We start from the raw sequence: 18,738 nt of genomic DNA, 5'->3' as shown, positions 1-18,738 counted from the left end.
TAACTTTCTTTGAGCTAGCACATTTTGCATAGTAAGCACAGTTGACCCTTGAACAACACGGCTTTGAGCTGTGCAGGTCCTCTTATTTGTGGAGTTTTACAAGTAAATATGTAGTACAGCACAACACTACGTGCAGTTGGTTGAATCTGCCCATGTGAAACCACAGAAATGGAGGGCCCACTGTAAAGTTATACATGGATTTTGGACAATGTGAAAGGTCGGCACCCCTAACCCCTGCGTTGTTCAAGGGTCAACTGTATATTCAACACAAATTTCCTTCAGTCTAAAAGACAAGGCACTGTATGATCTTAGTCATACAAAAAAAATTTTTTAAAAGAAAAAAACTGATCTATGGTGATACAAATTACAAAGTGTGTGTGTGTGTGTGTGTGTGTGTGTGTGTGTGTGACTGACTCGAAAGTGTCACTAGGGAATTTTGGGGGTAACGGAAACATTATATTTTGTCTGGGGTGAAAGATGATGGGGGGGTGTACAATTCTCAAAACTCACTGAACTGAACACAGGAACTATGCATTTTATTATATGTTAATTAAGCCTTATTAAAGAGCAGACCAACCCAATACTGGAGATCAAGGACCTGAGGCAGAAGTGCAAAGCTAACCAGGTTTTGAGGCTTCTTAGAAATTGGGGCTTCACAGAATGGTTGCTTTATTTGGTTTAAAAGTGAGTTGAGTTCTTAGAATTCTATATGCTATTATAATCTAATATAAATCCAAAGATTTATTCCAAAACAACTTTTAGATTATGTATTTTTCTCAATTACTGATTCCCCTGGCTTAAGTTCCATTACTATAGATGATGAAGAATGCATTATTCAAGATTTACCATATAGTTAGTCAAATAATGACATTATAAATATACATTACCACTTCATTTAACCACCTGAGAAGAAAAAATCAAACATGAACAGAAAAAAACCTGACCATTTACAACCCAAACTATTGGTCATTGGCACAGCACTAAACTTAGCACTTCCAGAATGAACTGCAAGGATAGCATTAGAGTTCAAACAACTCAAAATGTTGATTGCTCAACCACTTTCCCAATTTCCCACACCTCCCCCAAAGAAATTAACTTTGAAGAGTTTATTTGATTAAGCAAAATTTGAAAGCAGAGGATTAAAAAGTGAAAAAGGTGGTGCAGAAATTAGCAGAGGTGGCACTACCTGAAAGCTCATCAGAAAGGGGAGTGAGAACAATATCAGGCAAGAAGGGTTTGGAAGTATGGATCAGAACAGGAGCACTTTTAGCACTGCGTATATAGGCCGATGGCAGAGCACATTCACCAATGGATCGGCTTCTCATGGCTTTAAAAAAGGAAAAGAAAGAAGTGGGGAAGGAAAAAAGAAGTGACTATAATGAAAGGCTTGTGTCACAGAAAAAGCAGCAACAGAGAAAACTAAAAGATACAAAGGAAGGAAATCTTAAATTAAAACATTTCAGCACGGCAAATACTGGCAAGCTGTAAGAAAAGAAATTAGAGAACACATATGACATTTTGAATGTAAATTTTTTTGGTGTAAAGCAGGAAAATGTTTTTTTTTATTATTAGCAGTTACAATGGTATAGCATTAAAAACAGCAGACACTTTAATTAGCACTATGTTCTCAAAACCAAAGGTCGAAAAGTTCATCGAATGGAAACACTGAAAAGAACCAATATTAACAGTTCCAAGAAATTTTAGGTACCATATTTGGCATTTCTCTGAGCCACTCTGAGGCAATTCTGAGCCATTCTTCTTAATGAAGCTGAATTCCAAGAACAAATTCTTTCTTTCATACTTTTTCCTAATAAAGTTTCAAAGTCACTCATAGGTCTTTTTTAGAGAATTTTATGTAATTCATAATCTAAAGAATTAAATCTCATGGTTAGTATTTGTTCCTGGTAAAAGAATGCTTGATCAAATCAGTATCTCCTATTTATATTAAACTTAACAGTATAATTTTAAAATTTTAAGTAAAAACACAGAAAATAGAATTTGCAATAAGCATGAAGAATCGAGTTATTGAGAAAAATGTTTATGCTTATTCAAGTCTTAAGCATATTATGTAAAAATTTTAAAGATTAAATTTTTGAAGATAAAAACTTAAAAACTGGAATTTAAAAAAAATTGTATTTGTAGTTGTACTTGGTAATTTCTTAAAAGTAACCAGTTCACAAAATTAAAGACAAATTCTGACACACTTAGAAATAAATAATCAAGTTTATACTTCCCAAATATTTTTTAACTTAACTTTTAGTTTAGAGATTCTTGAATAAATGAAGGTATGTATGAATGGAGAATTTAAAAGAAATAATACTGCATAATATCCAGTGTAATAGTGACATTGATTAAAAAAAATACATATATTTGAATGTTACCATCAATTCGAAATCTTAGATTTTTCTGATTATTAGAAACAGCTGGTTCCCCGATGGCTAAATCCCTTAGTCTGTCACACAAGGCCTTTGCAATCCAGCTGCAATATCCACGGAAACTTCTCCTCCTTCTGTTCTCCCACGTTGCTGCCACACAGAATTTTATACTGTTTCTTACAGATTTCATGCTCTTTTACAACAACATGGCCCTGTGAGTTCATAATACATTTGGTCTTCTTTTCTTCTTGACACTCCTTCATACATAAAATGTCATATCATCTGTGATGCTTTTAAGACTTTCCCACATAATTAACTTACTAGCAATACAGCAATTACCAAAACAAACAAGAATTCCTTCTTTTACAAAGCTTACAATCTATTTTTAGTGGACTGTATGTTTTATATGTCGGCCTCCTAACTTTTCAAAGGCAAAAACTGTATCTTCTTATCTTTATAACTCTGGTGCCTGGCACATATGAGCTCAATAAATCTTTACTGAATGAGTATCTGTATTTGGGCAGCACAGCATAATCATTTGAAAAAAAAAAGTTTTCATTGTGAACATATAGAGGAGAAAACCAAAAAAAGTATTAACCAAAAACTAGATGTATGTCATAGAGTTATAAATGGAAAAGGATAATTAGAGAGTCCCTAACCCCCAAATTTATTAATGTTGGCAAAATAAAGGATTCTTTAAGAGCAGCTTTCAGGTAAATTTATGTGCAGCAAAACATGGAAGGTTGGAATATATTAAGAAAAGGCAACAACATGCCTTCAGTATATGGCTTTCTGTATAATGTATTAAAGATAGGTATATTTTAAAATTGAAACCATATACAGAATGTCAGAATCTGACCCTACTTGTGATTTCCTGCTAGCTTCTTCTATCTCTCGTGAAAGTGACCAGCAATTTTATAATCCGATTTGAAATAAAAGTTATGTTGACTTCAAGGTAATCATTTCTTAAAACTTAGAGCAAAGACATAAACCCATAGGTAAAACTTGAAGTGCTGCTTATCAACACAAAAGGTAAAATGCCACCTACAGTTATAATCAGATGTGATTTTTAGAGATATTTCTTTTAAAACTAAATTGAATCAAATTTTCAATTCCACAGATGAATTACAAGTTTCTTGATTTTTTTCCCTTGGGTTAGATAATTCCTTGGAGATAACAATTCCTTTTATTCCTTCTTTCTCACCACCAACCTGAAGGAAGAGCTTGGGCATTTCCCTTGGAACTTCTCCCATTATCACAATGGTGTAAGTTTGTGTTCTGATCCTGAATGAATTCTTCAGAAGTGCACCTCTCCATCTGCTACTGTACAACAGGTCTTTATGCATACCTGGAAATCTGTTAAGTGCCTCACAGCTGCGCAACCTATGCTACAGAAAATGACTTACATGAATTAGCTCCTGGGATTTTGGGGATTTACTAATCTAAAGCTTAGATCAGAGAATCTCTGTAAAGCCACTGAAACTGGTCTAACTTCAGTTAATTACCCTACAATAGTCTCTAAGTGTTCAAGTGAAAGGAAGAGTCACACGACTCTCACTTTAAATCAAAAGCTAGAAATGATTAAGTTTAGCGAGGAAGGCATGTCAAATGCCAAGACAGGCTGAAAGCTAGACTGCTTGCTCCAAACAGCCAAGTTGTGACTGCAAAAGAGGAAAAGTTCTTGAAGGAAATTAACAGTGAAAAGGCGAACGATAAGAAAGCAAAACAGCCATATTGCTGATATGGGGAAAGTTTTAGTTGTCTGGAAAGAAGATCAAGCCAGCCACAAGATTTCTTAAGCCAAATCCCAATCCAGAGCCAGGCCCTAACTCTCTTCAATCCTAGGAAGGCTGAGAGAGGTGAGGAAGCTGCAGAAGAAAAGCATGAAGCTAGCAGAGTTAGTTCATGAGATTTAAGGAAAGAAGCCATCTTCATAACATAAAAGTGCAAGTGGAAGCAGCAAGTGGTGATGTAGAAGCTGCAGCAAGCTATCGAAAAGATCTAACTAAGATCATTAATGAAGGTGGCTACATTACACAACAGATTTTCAATGTGGACACAACAGCCATCTATTGGAAGAAGATGCCATCGAGGACTTTCATAGCTAGAGAGGAGGAGTCAATGCCTGGCTTAAAAGCTTCAAAGCACAGGCTGGCCCTCTTGTTAGGGGATAATGCACCTGGGGACTTCAAGTTGAAGCCAATGTCCATTTACCATTCTGAAAATCCTGGGGCCCTTAAGAATTACGCTAAGTCTACTCTGTGCTCTATCACTGGAACAACAAAGCCTGGATGACAGCACATCTGTTTGCAACATGGTTTACTGAATATTTTAAGCCCCACTGTCAAGACCTACTGCTCAGAAAAGATTCCTTTCAAAATATTACTGCTCATTGACAATGCACCTCGTCACCCAAGAGCTCTGATGGAGATGTGCAATGAGATTCACATTGCTTTCATGTCTGCTAACACAACATCCATTCTGCAGCCCATGGATCAAACAATTATTTCAACTTTCAAGTCTTATTCTTTACGATACATTTCGTAAGGCTATAGCTGCTATAGATGGTGATTCCTCTGATGAATCTGGGCAAAGTATAGATACACTGAAAACCTTCTGGAAACAAGAAAACCATTCTAGATGCCATTAAGAACAATGTGACTCATGGGAAGAGGTCAAAATGTCAACATTAACAGAAGTTTGGAAGAAGTTAATTCCAATCCTCATGGATGACTTTAGTGCAGGAAGTAACTGCAAATGTGGTAGAAAGCACAACAGAACTAGCCTGAGGATGGGACTGAGATAAAACTCAGTCTCAAGATAAAACTTTGAAGAGGAGTTTCTTCTTATGAGTGAGCAAAGAAAGTGGTTTCTTGAGGTGGAATCTACTCCTGATGGAGATGCTGTGAAGACTGTTGAAATGAGAACAAAGGATTGAGAGTATTATTTAAGTTTAGTTGATAAAGCTGTGGTAGGGTTTGAGGGGACTGACTCCAATTCTGAAAGAAATTCTAGTGAGTAAAATGCAATAAAACATCATTGCATACTACAGAGAAATCGTTTGTGAAAGGAAGAGTCAACCAATGCCATGAACTCCCTTAATGGTCTCACTTTAAGAAACTGTCACAGCCACCCCAACCTTCAGCAACCACCACCCTGATCAGTCATCAGCTACCAGCAAAAAGACTATGAAGTGCTGAAGATTCAGATTCATGGTTAGCATTTCGGGGCAATATTTTAAATTAAGGTATGTAACATTGTTTCTTTAGACATAATGCTACTGAACACTTAACAGACTGCAGTATAGTGTAAACATAACCTTTATATGCACTGGGAAACCAAAAAATTCGTGTGACCCGCTTTATTGGGATATTTGCTTTATTGTGGTGGTCTGGAACCAAACCCGCACTTATCTCCTGAGGTCTGCCTGTACACTTTCATTTTTAAAAAGCAGTTTCAGGTTTACAGGAAAATTGAGTGGCAAGTACAAAGAGTTCCAATATATCCCCTTCTTCTCCCACCCCCACCTCGAGTTTCCCCAAGTACTGACATCTTTCATTGGTATAGTACATTTTCTACAACTGATGAGCTAATACTGATACAGTGTCATTAACAAAATCCACAGTTTACATTAGGGATCACTCTTTGTGTTGTACATTCTATGGGCTTTTGACAAATGTATAACATGTATGCACCATTACAGTATCATACAGAATACTTTCACTGCTCTAAAAACCCCCTGTGCTCCACCTATTCGTCCCTCCTTGTTGCCCTGCTCCCCACCTCCACCCCTGGTAATCAGTAATCTTTTTATTGTCTCTTTAGTTTTCCCTTTTCCAGAATATCATATAGTTGGAATCATAGTGTATGTAACCTTTTCAGATTGGCTTCTTTCACTTAGTAATATGCATCTGGAGCTCCTCCATATTTTTTCCATGGCCTGATAGCTCACTTTTTATATTCAAAGAATAATATTCCACTGTGTGGATGTACCACTGTTTGTTAATTCATTCACCTATTTAAGAATATCTTGGTTGATTCCAAATTCTGGCATAAATTCCGAGTTTATGAATAAAGTTGCTTCAAATATTTGAGTGCCAATGTTTGTGTGGACATACGTTTTCAACTTACTTGGGTAAATGCCAAGGATGGTTTGATTCTATGGTAAGAGTATGTCTAGTTTTCTAGGAAACTACCAAACTGTCTTCCAGAGTGGCTGTACCATTCCTACGAGCAATGAGAGTTACTGTTGCTCCATATTCTTGTCAGCATTTCATGTTGTCAATGTTCTGGATTTCAGCCATTCTAATAGATATGTAGTGGTATCTCATTGTTTTAAGGGCAATTTAATTCCAAATCCTATAGATTAAACCTACAGACATATCTGCATGTAAGCACAAAGTATAGAAATATACATAACTATATTCTGTACCATTTTTAACAGCACAAAATTGGAAATAAACTAAAAGTCCATCTTCAGGATACAGGTTAAATTATGGTACTGACATGTAATGAAATCTGATGCAAGGAGTTCAACATTTTCTAGTATTAGTATTTTCCAACTTTATGCAGCTACCTTTCTAAACAAAGTTTGTAATGCTTTACCTTTTTTTTTTAACATCTTTATTGGAGTATAATTGCTTTACGATGGTGTGTTAGTTTCTGCTTTATAACAAAGTGGATCAGCTATACATATACACATATCCCCATATCTCTTTCCACTTGCGTCTCCCTCCCTCCCACCCTCCCTATCCCACCCCTCTAGGTGGTCACAAAGCACAGAGCTGTTCTCCCTGTGCTATGTGGCTACTTCCCACTAGCTATCAGTTTTACATTTGGTAGTGTATATATGCCCATGCCACTCTCTCTCTTTGTCCTAGCTTACCCTTCCCCCTCCCTGTGTCCTCAAGTCCATTCTCTAGTAGGTCTGCATCTTTATTCCCGTCCTACCCCTAGTTTCTTCATGATCATTTTTTTTTAAGATTCCATATATATGTGTTAGCATATGGTATTTGTTTTTCTCTTTTTGACTTCACTCTATATGACAGACTCTAGGTCCATCCACCTCACTACAAATAACTCAATTTCGTTTCTTCTTATGGCTGAGTAATATTCCATTGTATATATGTGCCACATCTTCATTATCCATTCATCTGTTGATGGACACTTAGGCTGCTTCCATGTCCTGGCTATTGTAAATAGGGCTGCAATGAACTCTTTTTGAATTATGGTTTTCTCAGGGTATATGCCCAGTAGTGGGATTGCTGGGTCGTATGGCAGTTCTATTTTTAGTTTTTTAAGGAACCTCCATACTGTTCTCCATAGTGGCTGTATCAATTTACATTTCCACCAACAGTGCAAGAGGGTTCCCTTTTCTCCACACCCTCTCCAGAATTTATTGTTTGTAGATTTTTTGATGATGGTCATTCTGACTGGTGTGAGATGATATCTCATTGTAGTTTTGATTTGCATTTCTCTAATGATTAATGATGTTGAGCATTCTTTCATGTGTTTGTTGGCAATCTGTATATCTTCTTTGGAGAAATGTCTATTTAGGTCTTCTGCCCATTTTTGGATTGGGTTGTTTGTGTTTTTGATATTGAGCTGCATGAGCTGCTTGTAAATTTTGGAGATTAATCCTTGGTCAGTTGCTTCATTTGCAAATATTTTCTCCCATTCTGAGGGTTGTCTTTTTGTCTTGTTTATGGTTTCCTTTGCTGTGGTAATGCTTTAACTTTTTATTTGATAGGTTAGTCCAATGAGCAAGCCAGGCAAGACTGTTTTAACATAGGTATCAGAAAGTAATCAGTCAGGTATACTTTTAAGATGAGTATTTTACTCACACATGCTTTTATACAGATTAGAAATATGCCAACATGTTAGCAATGATTTCTTCTCATTAGACACCTAATATGTTTTTATGCTTCCTTAAACTTTACTTTCCACACTAAGCATAAATTACTTCTATAATCAGAAAAATATATATATGGAACTTTTTAAAAAGATTCTAGTTTTAAGTAAAATTTTAAAATTAAAAGAACAATTCCTTCTTAACCAATATAGAAATATTTTCTATAAACGTTGACATTAACATAAAATGAAGAAAGGCATTTCAGATGTAATCAACATCTTCCCAAGAATTTCAAAATGTAATTCTATACCAAAATTAAATTATATTAATTTTTATCCATCAATATCCTTTTTCCGTGTATAATCTCTCATTCTTCTGGCTTGACATATACAATCAATATAATTCTATGGTTATTTTATAGGCAGAAGACAATTGTGAAAATATTCTTTTGAACAATTTTAAACATTTCTAATTCTTCTAACATCTTTAATTACCTTATTCTCTTTCTACTTTTGTTTCTTCCTTTAGAACTGTAATTCTTAACACTTTAGAACACATCATTTCATAGAAGACACGTCCTACAACAATGTTTTTAAATTTCTTTAAAATAGTAGTGTTTTTCACTGATTACCATCAAATATAGATATATTCCCACAGAAAATTCTCCTTCCACAGAATCACAGATTGCAAAGCCTGAAGTAACTTCAAGCAATTTTGTTTCAGGCATGTGAGATATTATCATACCCACTATACAGATGAAGTAAATAACGCTTAGAAAGTTCAGTAAATTATTCAAGGTTATCTAGCTATTTAGTGATGAAAGAGTGAAAAAAAAGATCAGGACAAAGTCCTCATTTTTCCTTGCAGCACTCTTTCTACTACAATGAAGACCAAGTTATAAATCTCTGAGAGGAAAAGGAATAAGATGGTAACTAGGTCCACAGTATGCTGAGTGATCCTACATCCAGAAATTCCTCCCATCATAGAAATTTCTTCCATGCTTGTTAAAGGCAGCAAGGAACCTAGCAGTATACTCCACCTTGGCCTCAGCTGTCTATAAGTAGAGAGCATGAATTCCTCACTGGAAGTTTGTGAAGCCAATATAATTGTATAATTGTAGCACTGAAAATAAGCTACCTAATTTTCCATGTTTATGAGTATATTCACTTAGTAGAAACTATATCAATTAATACATGAGTTCTATAAAGTGAATCAGAGTTCTACTTCTTCAATTCTGTAAAGTAACGGTTTAAAATTATTGATATCAACAGTAAAATAAACTACATGAAAACAATAATGTAAGACACATCTTAATAGCATAAAGTGATAACACAGCATGTCATCAGACTCCAAGTATTACTGAAAAAAAGGTTTTCCAATGGAAGTTTTTCATTTAACAACAAAAACCAACAGATAAGAAAACCATGTATTTATATACATTGTTACTAAGGACTATAAACGTATTGCCCCATACAATTCTCATGATTTTAAAGAGTACATACCAACAGTTTTTTGCCGTACTATACTCCTCGCCTTTTCCGTTCCTGGGGAACCAGTGGTTGTTGCACTTCTCTGTCTCATTGGGGCTTGGCCAGGCTGATCACGACTCCATCCTCTAGAAAATGACTTGTCAACTGAAACTTTCTGAAATTCATGTCCCACTCCTAGAAATGCAGATTTTCAATCTCAGTGTACCGTCACCATATCAATAATCTCTTCGAATTATGTGTGCCACTTTGCCTCAGACTCTTAGGTTTACTCATAAAGTAACTAGATAAAATGCTTGCATACTATAAGGTTTTTCTGAACTTCATTTTCATGTTCCAAAACTGAGGCAGATTTTTAAAAATACAATATCAACAATAAATGATTATAAATCCTCTACCACCCACTTGCTTCATATAGAAGTGAAATATTTGGACAGGCAAAAAAGGATAGAAAATGAGCTAACCAAAATCCATCCTGTGGTGGAAGTTACTCTATCTCTACCTGCCAATAATAGCCACTTGGAAAATAAACAGTCCAGGAAAAAGTAGTCTGGTCACACATTTAGCACTCTGGACTATTGTTAAGTATGAAATGTGACTCAGATGTAATCTCTAGACTGCAACTAATTATTAAGAGTGAAAAATACTAGCAAACCCAGAATTATAAGGACATGTTTTTATGATATAATCACTATGTTACTGTCCCTCTCCAGCTTTTTAACATTAGGCAGGTATATAATCCACATCCAGCGAATGTTTGCTTTTGTTAAAACTAAGAAAATGCTTTTAAAAGAATTTCTCACACAATTCTTTTTAAATAAGAGTAACATGAAATCACCTTCTATGTTTCAATAAAAAATTGTGTATGATAAAAAGGGGGCTTCCCTGGTGCCGCAGTGGTTGAGAGTCTGCCTGCCGATGCAGGGGACACGGGTTCGTGCCTCGGTCTGGGAAGATCCCACATGCCGCAGAGCGGCTAGGCCCGTGAGCCATGGCCACTGAGCCTGCGCATGTGCTCCGCAACGGGAGAGGCCACAACAGTGAGAGGCCCGCGTACCGCAAAAAAAAAAAAAAAAAAGGAAGAGTGTTTTATAACACATTTTGGTTAATTATTAAAAATAAAATATTTAAGATTCTGAATTATTTATGTAACTTTAGCTAGATATGTACAGAATACTTTATTTCTCATCAAAATTACTGTTGAATTTAAGGCTCTTCAAGAACAATTACAAGGTACCTACATGTTTCACTGTTGAAAATTTTTAACCTTCAGCGTAAATTAAGGAGGGAATAATTAAGAGAAAATACAACTTTTACCTTCACACCTCTCCCTGGCTTGATTTTCCCAGACCAAATTATTTAAACAAATTTATATGGAGCACCTTTGTGAACAACTCTTACCTTTCCCTTTGTGCTTTTTTTGTTTCTGTTCACTCAGCTTATCCAATGGTAAATCACTGAGATCCAAACTATATAAATTTCTAGCTAAAACTTTAGTTAGTGTCTCCATAGTCAGTGACCATTCAGTGGCTAACTCTTCCCAATAGGTCAACGATGACAATACTGAGAGTAAGTCATCCCAAAGTTCTCGGGAGATGTACACATTTAGATTTGCTTTAATCCAGGCAACTATAAGAGTCTATAAAGACAAATAATCAGAAATAACAATGAAATATATTCAAAATCAATTATTAAAAAATTACACCAACAAGCAGAACTTTAAATCATATAATATCCATGATATCCTTTCTTGGTACATAATACTTATAAAAGTAATTCAAACACTCATTACTACCTACTATAAATTTCAACAACTGCCAATTCCCAACATTCTGGCATTAGGACAAGTTACCAAAACTGAAAAGAAATCTCCCTAAAGTTTAACTACCCTTCATGCTGCATTATGTTAATGTTAAATAAATGTTGTTTAAAAAGACATAAAAGTCTCCACACTATTACGTGTTGAAATTATTGAGTAGTTAGTAGTTATTGAACTAAAACAACAAAACCTACATTCTCAAATTAAAGATGGGAATCACTAACTATACAATTTGAATATTCTAAAACAAAAAAAAAGTTACTAGAGATGTATTTAACTTACTGAAATGTGTTTTTGAAAACTTAAACGTAAACTGAAGGATAAAATTAAATTTCATTTTAAAGACACCAGAGGAATTAAAGGTGTTCTGTAACAAATCCAATCACAGAATAAAAAACTTATTCATAAAAGGGCAGAAATTACTGACCAGGCTGTACCCCTGAGACTTTATAGATTTCTACCAAAGATATAATCCTCCTATTGAAGAAATATGTCACAAAATAAAAGTTTTTCAAAAGTTTAACTCAACCAATTTTACTAAGGAATTCACATAAATTTACACATTAAATATAAAGATAAAAATGAGCAGAGTTTATGAAATAAAACAGTAATAACGAGTGGCCCTCCATTCTATTTTTAAACATTCAGAGTACAAAAAAGTTATTCCATGTAGCAAGCTAAAATTTTACCTTCCAGTAGCGCCCACCATTGGGTTAGTTCTAACCATGGCGGTGGGGGTGGGGAACTCATGAAGTCAAGAGGAGTTTAGATAATAAATGTAGCTGGTTTCAAAGACTTATACACTACCATCACAGAATTTTAGGTGAACCAGCATATCTGGGGAAAAAATAATCATTTGAATGGCTACACTAATGGACAAGAATGGGAGCTGAGATAGCTTTTATCCTTGACATTAAGAACCATTTTATCCATGTATTTGTATTTAATGTGTCATCTTTAAAAAAATACTACTTTGCTTTCTATTTTCCAAATAATCCATAATACATTTAAAGTCAGTGCTCTATCCTTAGGGTGGAAAACACAGCATATAATTCCTATATAATCAACTACCACTGATACTTCAAATGAAGACGTGAAGAGAATAAAGTCTTCCAGAATAGCATGGTAAGAAAGAATCGTGATTTACTACTTTTTCTTTACTACAGAACGACTTAAAGTCTTGTTTTTCTAACAATCCCAGAGACCGGGAAACTCATAATGCAAACAATCAAGCCATTATCATGAAGCCTTCTGGCAGCTTTTTGCAATCATACGTAAGTGTACCACACAGGAGATAAATATAATCAGCTTGTTTTAACACTTTTTTCACAGATCTGATTGATATTTCCTCTATTAGGTTGTGAGCTTGTATGTATGGCAAATAGTCTATTTAGATAAGCAACTTTTATTTGGCTCTACAAAAAATTATTTAATATGAAATGATTTCTGATTTAAAGCTTTCTTCCCAGGTAGTAAGTTCAGGGCTCAATGAGTCTTAAGAAAAAATACATATCTATCCACCTATTTATCTATTTATTTATTTATTTTTATTGCCTGGAAAAGTGGTCCTGCAAGTCGACCTGCCAAGGTCATATTTTTTTTCCCCTGGAACTGTAGAAAAGCTTGTGACGGCATCTTCAGTACAGACTCCGTGACTCTGAGCAACACAAGCAGCATCTGTTCCCTTAAAGTAAAAAAATTAATTAATGTTTTCTTTTTGCATATGTTTGCTTTTGGTTAATGAATAACTTTCAAATTAATATTTGTTATAAAAATGTTATTACCTTTCAATAACTCAAATACCAAATATCTTTCAAAATTTTAGAATTCTTTGAATATTAAAATATAAAATTCCATTTTATAAATCTATACCAGCCATTTTTAAGCCATTTCTCAGCCACAATACCTCTCACCAAATAAAAATTTATACACCAGCTGATGAATTGGGAGTGAGAATATGGAGACTGCTCCCATCCCTCCACCCCACAAATCAAATAGTGACCTTAGGGAGCTGTCTGAAGAATACTCATCTGTCTATACAATAAAATTCTACCTTGCTACCTGTCCATCTCATCCATCTTTACGATATGGAGAACAACTGCACATCTAGAATTGTACCAGGTTCAATTTCAAAAATTATATGATATTTTAAGGCTAACAGATCACAATGAGCCTGACAAGTAATCAAGAACCATCACTCTATTGCTTCTTTCCATCCTTTTTCGTTTGGCCATCTTTCAATTCTTTATCCTCTTTGTGTACTGCAAGTCAAGCCAACCCTATTACATTATCCTTATCTTGCCTCTTCCTCCTAGATGCTTAATATTAAGACCATAAAATTACCTTATTTGCACCTGATAATTCAAAAACTGATGCAACCACATACAAAAAAAAAAAAAAAAGTCTGACAAGGGGATTTCAGTTGGGCGTATAGTCAGACTAACAACCTAAGTCTATCAAGCCTCCTCCTCTCTGCCTTATTTGCAGGCCCATTCTAGGCATAGCAATATGTGGGACAGTCCATGTGAGAAATGCGGCAGAGGCAGCAAGAAATCCCAGATCTAATATCATGGTTTTTCCGGGAAGTAAGTGCAGAATTAAATATAAAAGTATCACTCAATGAAAAATATCCTGAATTTATTAACCAAACAAACGTATGCATTCAACTCATAAAAATCAGAGGTAACATGTTTGTAACCTTAGGCTTCTAGCTTCACTATATGAAATGAAAAGCCATTTAAAGTCAACCACATATTCAATAAAGAATAGGTTTTCCAAATAAATCTTTCTGATTCGTGGTCAAACCATAATTCACTCATATATTATTAGATAACTTTTCACTTTGTAATACAATAATGATTTTAATTCATAAAGTCTTATAAATTCAATGTAAATATGTGAGAAATCTTTCATAATGCTATGACTTCAAGGGAACTTATAAAAGTTTAAAAAATTCTAAAATTGTGTTCCACATAGCAAGTCTCTCACTTTAACCTGGACCAACAGCATTGATTAAAAGCATATAAAAAGAAAAAAAGGGGAAGGACTAACAAAAGAATGGTCAGTAGGACCACAGTTCAAATTTATGCTGTGTGAACAATGATAAATTACTTAATCTCTTTGTGCCTAAGAATCACCATGTAAAATTATCTACCTCATAGGGTGCTACAAGGATTAAGAAAGAAAACAGATGTAAAAAGATTCAAAAGACACCTGACACAGAAAAAGTGCTCCAAATCAGTTAATAACTACTTCTAGATGTAACTATAACAATATTATGTTAATCAAAAGTTTTTTCAAAATAAAACCATTTTCCCATATGTAACAAAACACCAAGTAGGCATATTCTTTGATTAAGTACCCCCAGTCTTTAAGAATGACTCAGAAGAGGAAAATTGCATACATACAAGGATGTTCATTATCCTCCCCTCCTCCAACAACAAAATAAGTAACTACATATCCAGCAACAGGTGATTAGTTAAGAAAATTATGGTACATACATATGGCATAATACTATGTGACTGTGTGTGTGGTTTGGTGAACCAGATGTTCACCAAAGGGCAAACAATAATTACCTCTAGAGAGTTAGCTATTGGGCAACTTTTATTTTCTTTTTAAAACTTTTCTTTGTTTGAATTTTACAATGAACATGTATCATTTTTACAGAAACCGAAGAACGGCTCTTCTCATCTCTCTAAAAGGCCTCTTTTTTCATTCAATTAAACAAATATTTATAGAGTATCAATAATATAGGATACTATGTTAACAAATGTAGGAAATATAAAAACAAGACAACCAGTATATATACCTTTCAGGGCATCTCAATTCAGTGAGGTAAATGGACATTTTACAAGTAATTTAAGAACTAAGACAATTTTGACAAGATCTACAACAGAGGTACAAATACAGAATGAAAGGAAGTGAGCTGAAAAAATAAGGCTATGTGGAAAAAGGAAGGTAGAATCTAAGGACAGTTATGGTAACAATATGAAAAGATGACAGGAATCAGACACTCTAAAGAAAAGTTCAGACTGTGCTCAAGAGAGACAGCAATTTGATAAAGCTGGGAGGTAGGATCTCATTCTGCAGGGTGGAGCTTAGGCTTGAGATAGGGCTAGAAAAATACTCAGGAGCCTGACTGTACAAAGCCTTGAATGCCAGGTTGAGGAATCAGGCATTTCATACATTCAGTCATTTACTTATTCATTCATTCACCCATATAAATTCATTTATTCATACATGCATGCCAGTATTCATTCCTGGGGGTGGCGGGCAGTGGGGGAGGCCATCACATGCCCACTTTAGAAAGATAAACAAAGGCATCTTGTGGCAGTTTGATCAAAGATGTTTGAGATAAAGTGAAGGAGACCACTGTGTCATCGTGATTATTACATAAAATATTATATTTATTCACTCATTCATTCAATAATAGAAGCCTGTACAATATTGTTACAAGCCCTCTTCACAGGCACTATTCCTCTAGAATTTACTATGCTCATATACACAATTAAAAAAAACAAGATAAGTATTTTTACCAAGTCTTTTTGTCCATTGATACTTGCACAACCATGAACCGATAAATGTTAAGAATTCGTTTACACATATCTGTGTGCTCATCCAGAAGATTTTTTATCTCATTTGCAGGTTCAAGAAGAAATATGTTTGAGGAGTTTATAATAAACACCTAAGATAAAAGAAATCATTAGTGATTTGTTACAGAATTTCAATGGGAAATTACTTATTCAAAGGGAAAACAACTCAAGATGCTGATCACTAGGTGATCTACAGCAAACTTAAAAGCATTAGACTGTAGGTTAATTCTAACCCTGCTTCTACCACCAGCTTAATATTGGAAATTTAAGCTCATTAAATCTATTTTTATGTTTATCTAGACAAATATAAAATTACTAGTAGGCACCTGAAAAAAATAAACCAAGTGAAAAACAGCATTTTTTAAAAGTGAGGGTGCTTTAATATAACAACCTGATTGTCGTCATAAAATGAAAAGAACAATAAAAATCGTTTAGAATAAAAGATGATACCTCAATCAAGATGGACTTTCTGAATGAGGTGTTCAACACCATTTATTCTCTTTTTTCATGTTTATTGACTATGTGTGCATATCTGTTTTGGTAATAACAGACTGTATATTATTATAGTACTACTAATCAGGGTTCATCAATATGTATCTTTAATTAAATTCATTATAATCAAATCATTAATTGTATTTTGTTACTGAGGAGAAAGTTGTTATAATGGTGACAGGTATGTGCAAAGGTTTTCAAAGACACTTTGGAGGAACAGAACATTACATCTATTGTGAACCTAGGACATTTACATCTTCTACACCCCTAATTCTGATTTAAATCCCCTGGATGAACTCCATGGCAAAATACAGTTGTAAAATCATGTGAGAAAAGAACACTAAGCTAACTTTAAAATTGGGAAAAGAGCTGACTCTGTAAGTCACAACACTAAGAAAAGCAAAAAAGAGGCACAAATAACATTAGAAATAAAATACGGACATACCTACATAGCCAGTAGAGAATTTTAAAATGATAGTTCAGTGAATAACTTTATGTCAATAAAATTGAAAATTTTAAAAAAAGGATTATTTTTTAGATAAAACATAAATAGCCAAAACTGACTCAAGAAGAAATACAAAAGACGTATATATCAATACCATAAAAGAAAGTGAACTGGTAATCAAGGTATCCCTGATCCATCCCTAAACACCAGGCCTACACTGCTTTATTGGCAGAGTTTTGCCCAGCCTTCCCAGTAGATGATCCCTATTTTACACAAGCTGTTTCAGAGACAAATAAACTACCCAATTTATTTTTATAAAACAATAATCCAGTTATCAAAAACAGACAAGGACTACATAAGAAAAGTAAAGAAGAGACCAATATCACTTATGAACATATAGACAAAAATCTTCAAAAAACAGCAGCAATTCAAATTGATCAAAATATAATACTTTATGACCAAGTAGTTATTTACCCCAGAAATGTAAGGATGCCTTGACATTGGAAAAGTCTATTAATATACTATATCCTATCAATAGATTAAAATGGAAAAAAGTAGGGTCATCACAATGCATAAAGAAAAAGCATTTAGCACTTATTCATTATTTTTTTTAATTTAGCAAACTAAGAAAAAAGGTAAAATTCCTTAATCTGAAAAAGAATATTTATCAAGAACTACAGCAAATGTTATAACAGCAATTGAACCTGGAAAGTTCTGCCTGAACCTGAGACATTTGGAAGCAGTGCCAAAAGCCAAGACCAAGACAAGGGTACTCAATATCACCTCACTGTCCCGGGAAACCCAGTAAGCAAAGGTGGCAGGGAGCAGAGAATGGATATAAATATGGGTGACTTAAAAAAGGAAAAGCAAAGCTCAATTATGTAGCAACATGGAAGAAAACCGTTCCAAAGAAAAGGAAAAGCAAGTTTAAAGGACCGGTGAGAGCCGGCCTAGCATATCTGAGGAACAGCAAGAAGTACAGAGTGAAGTGAGGAAGGGGAAAAGCAGTGGGAGATACGTTGAGAAACAGCCAGAGCATGTGAAGCAGAGCTTCTCACACTGCCAGTGGTGAGGGAACAGGTTTTCCCCCCCAAGTCTTACAGAACAATCCTATTATAAAATACAATTTAAAAAATGAATAGGTAAAAAAGGAAATGAAAAAAAGACTTTTCATCAGAATCAAGAGACATTAAATGACTTAGTTTCTAAACTCTCACTCTCAATTTTGTAATTACCTTGTGGACCAGCACTAGTCTGTGGACCACACTCTGAGGAGCAATGACGTAAAGGCCTGATAGACCATTGGGAAGAACTTTGTTTTTATGCTTAGTGATAAGGAAAAGCCACCAGAGGGTTCAGAGCAGAAAAATAACATGATCTGACTTACATTTTACAGGATCCCTCTGGCTACTGTGTTGAGAATATACCAGGATGATGGATGGGCAAGACCAGAAGCAAGGATACTAATTAGAAATTTATTGCAATAATCCAGATGAAAGATTACTGAGGCTTGAACACAAGAAGTAGTGTGAGTGCTGAACAGCAGTCAGATTCTGCATACATTCTGAAAGTTGACAGGATTTGTCGTCAAATTAGATATAAGATATAGAAGAAATATAGGAAATTAGATGGCCTGAGCAACTGAAAAACAGCTGCCATCAAATGAAGCGAGGAAAA

The 18,738-nt window shown here is 34.6% G+C and overlaps 1 protein-coding gene across 8 annotated transcripts in view; it reads right to left on the bottom strand.

The window, feature by feature from the left end:
- RALGAPA1 (Ral GTPase activating protein catalytic subunit alpha 1) overlaps positions 1 to 18,738 on the bottom strand; it is a 221,005-nt gene that overhangs the window by 119,066 nt on the left and 83,201 nt on the right. For 6 of the 8 annotated variants that reach the window (XR_010943440.1, XM_067737483.1, XM_067737461.1 and 3 more), the window contains exons 13-17: positions 16,068 to 16,216; positions 13,087 to 13,216; positions 11,115 to 11,352; positions 9,729 to 9,890; positions 1,187 to 1,327 (exon numbers count right to left, since the gene is read on the bottom strand). Coding sequence is in view for 7 of the 8 variants with exons in the window: in XM_067737483.1 (XP_067593584.1) it covers positions 1,187 to 1,327; positions 9,729 to 9,890; positions 11,115 to 11,352; positions 13,087 to 13,216; positions 16,068 to 16,216 (820 nt within the window). In the remaining variant the exon portion in view is untranslated. The remainder of the gene's footprint in view (positions 1 to 1,186; positions 1,328 to 9,728; positions 9,891 to 11,114; positions 11,353 to 13,086; positions 13,217 to 16,067; positions 16,217 to 18,738) is intronic. The other 2 variants (XM_067737465.1, XM_067737500.1) reach the window with 1 other exon arrangement.

The sequence above is a fragment of the Pseudorca crassidens genome, chromosome 1 (genome assembly GCF_039906515.1).
Source record: "Pseudorca crassidens isolate mPseCra1 chromosome 1, mPseCra1.hap1, whole genome shotgun sequence".
Classification (NCBI taxonomy): domain Eukaryota; kingdom Metazoa; phylum Chordata; class Mammalia; order Artiodactyla; family Delphinidae; genus Pseudorca; species Pseudorca crassidens.
Note: the sequence above shows the minus strand (reverse complement) of the source record. Positions and strands in the feature narration are given on the sequence as shown.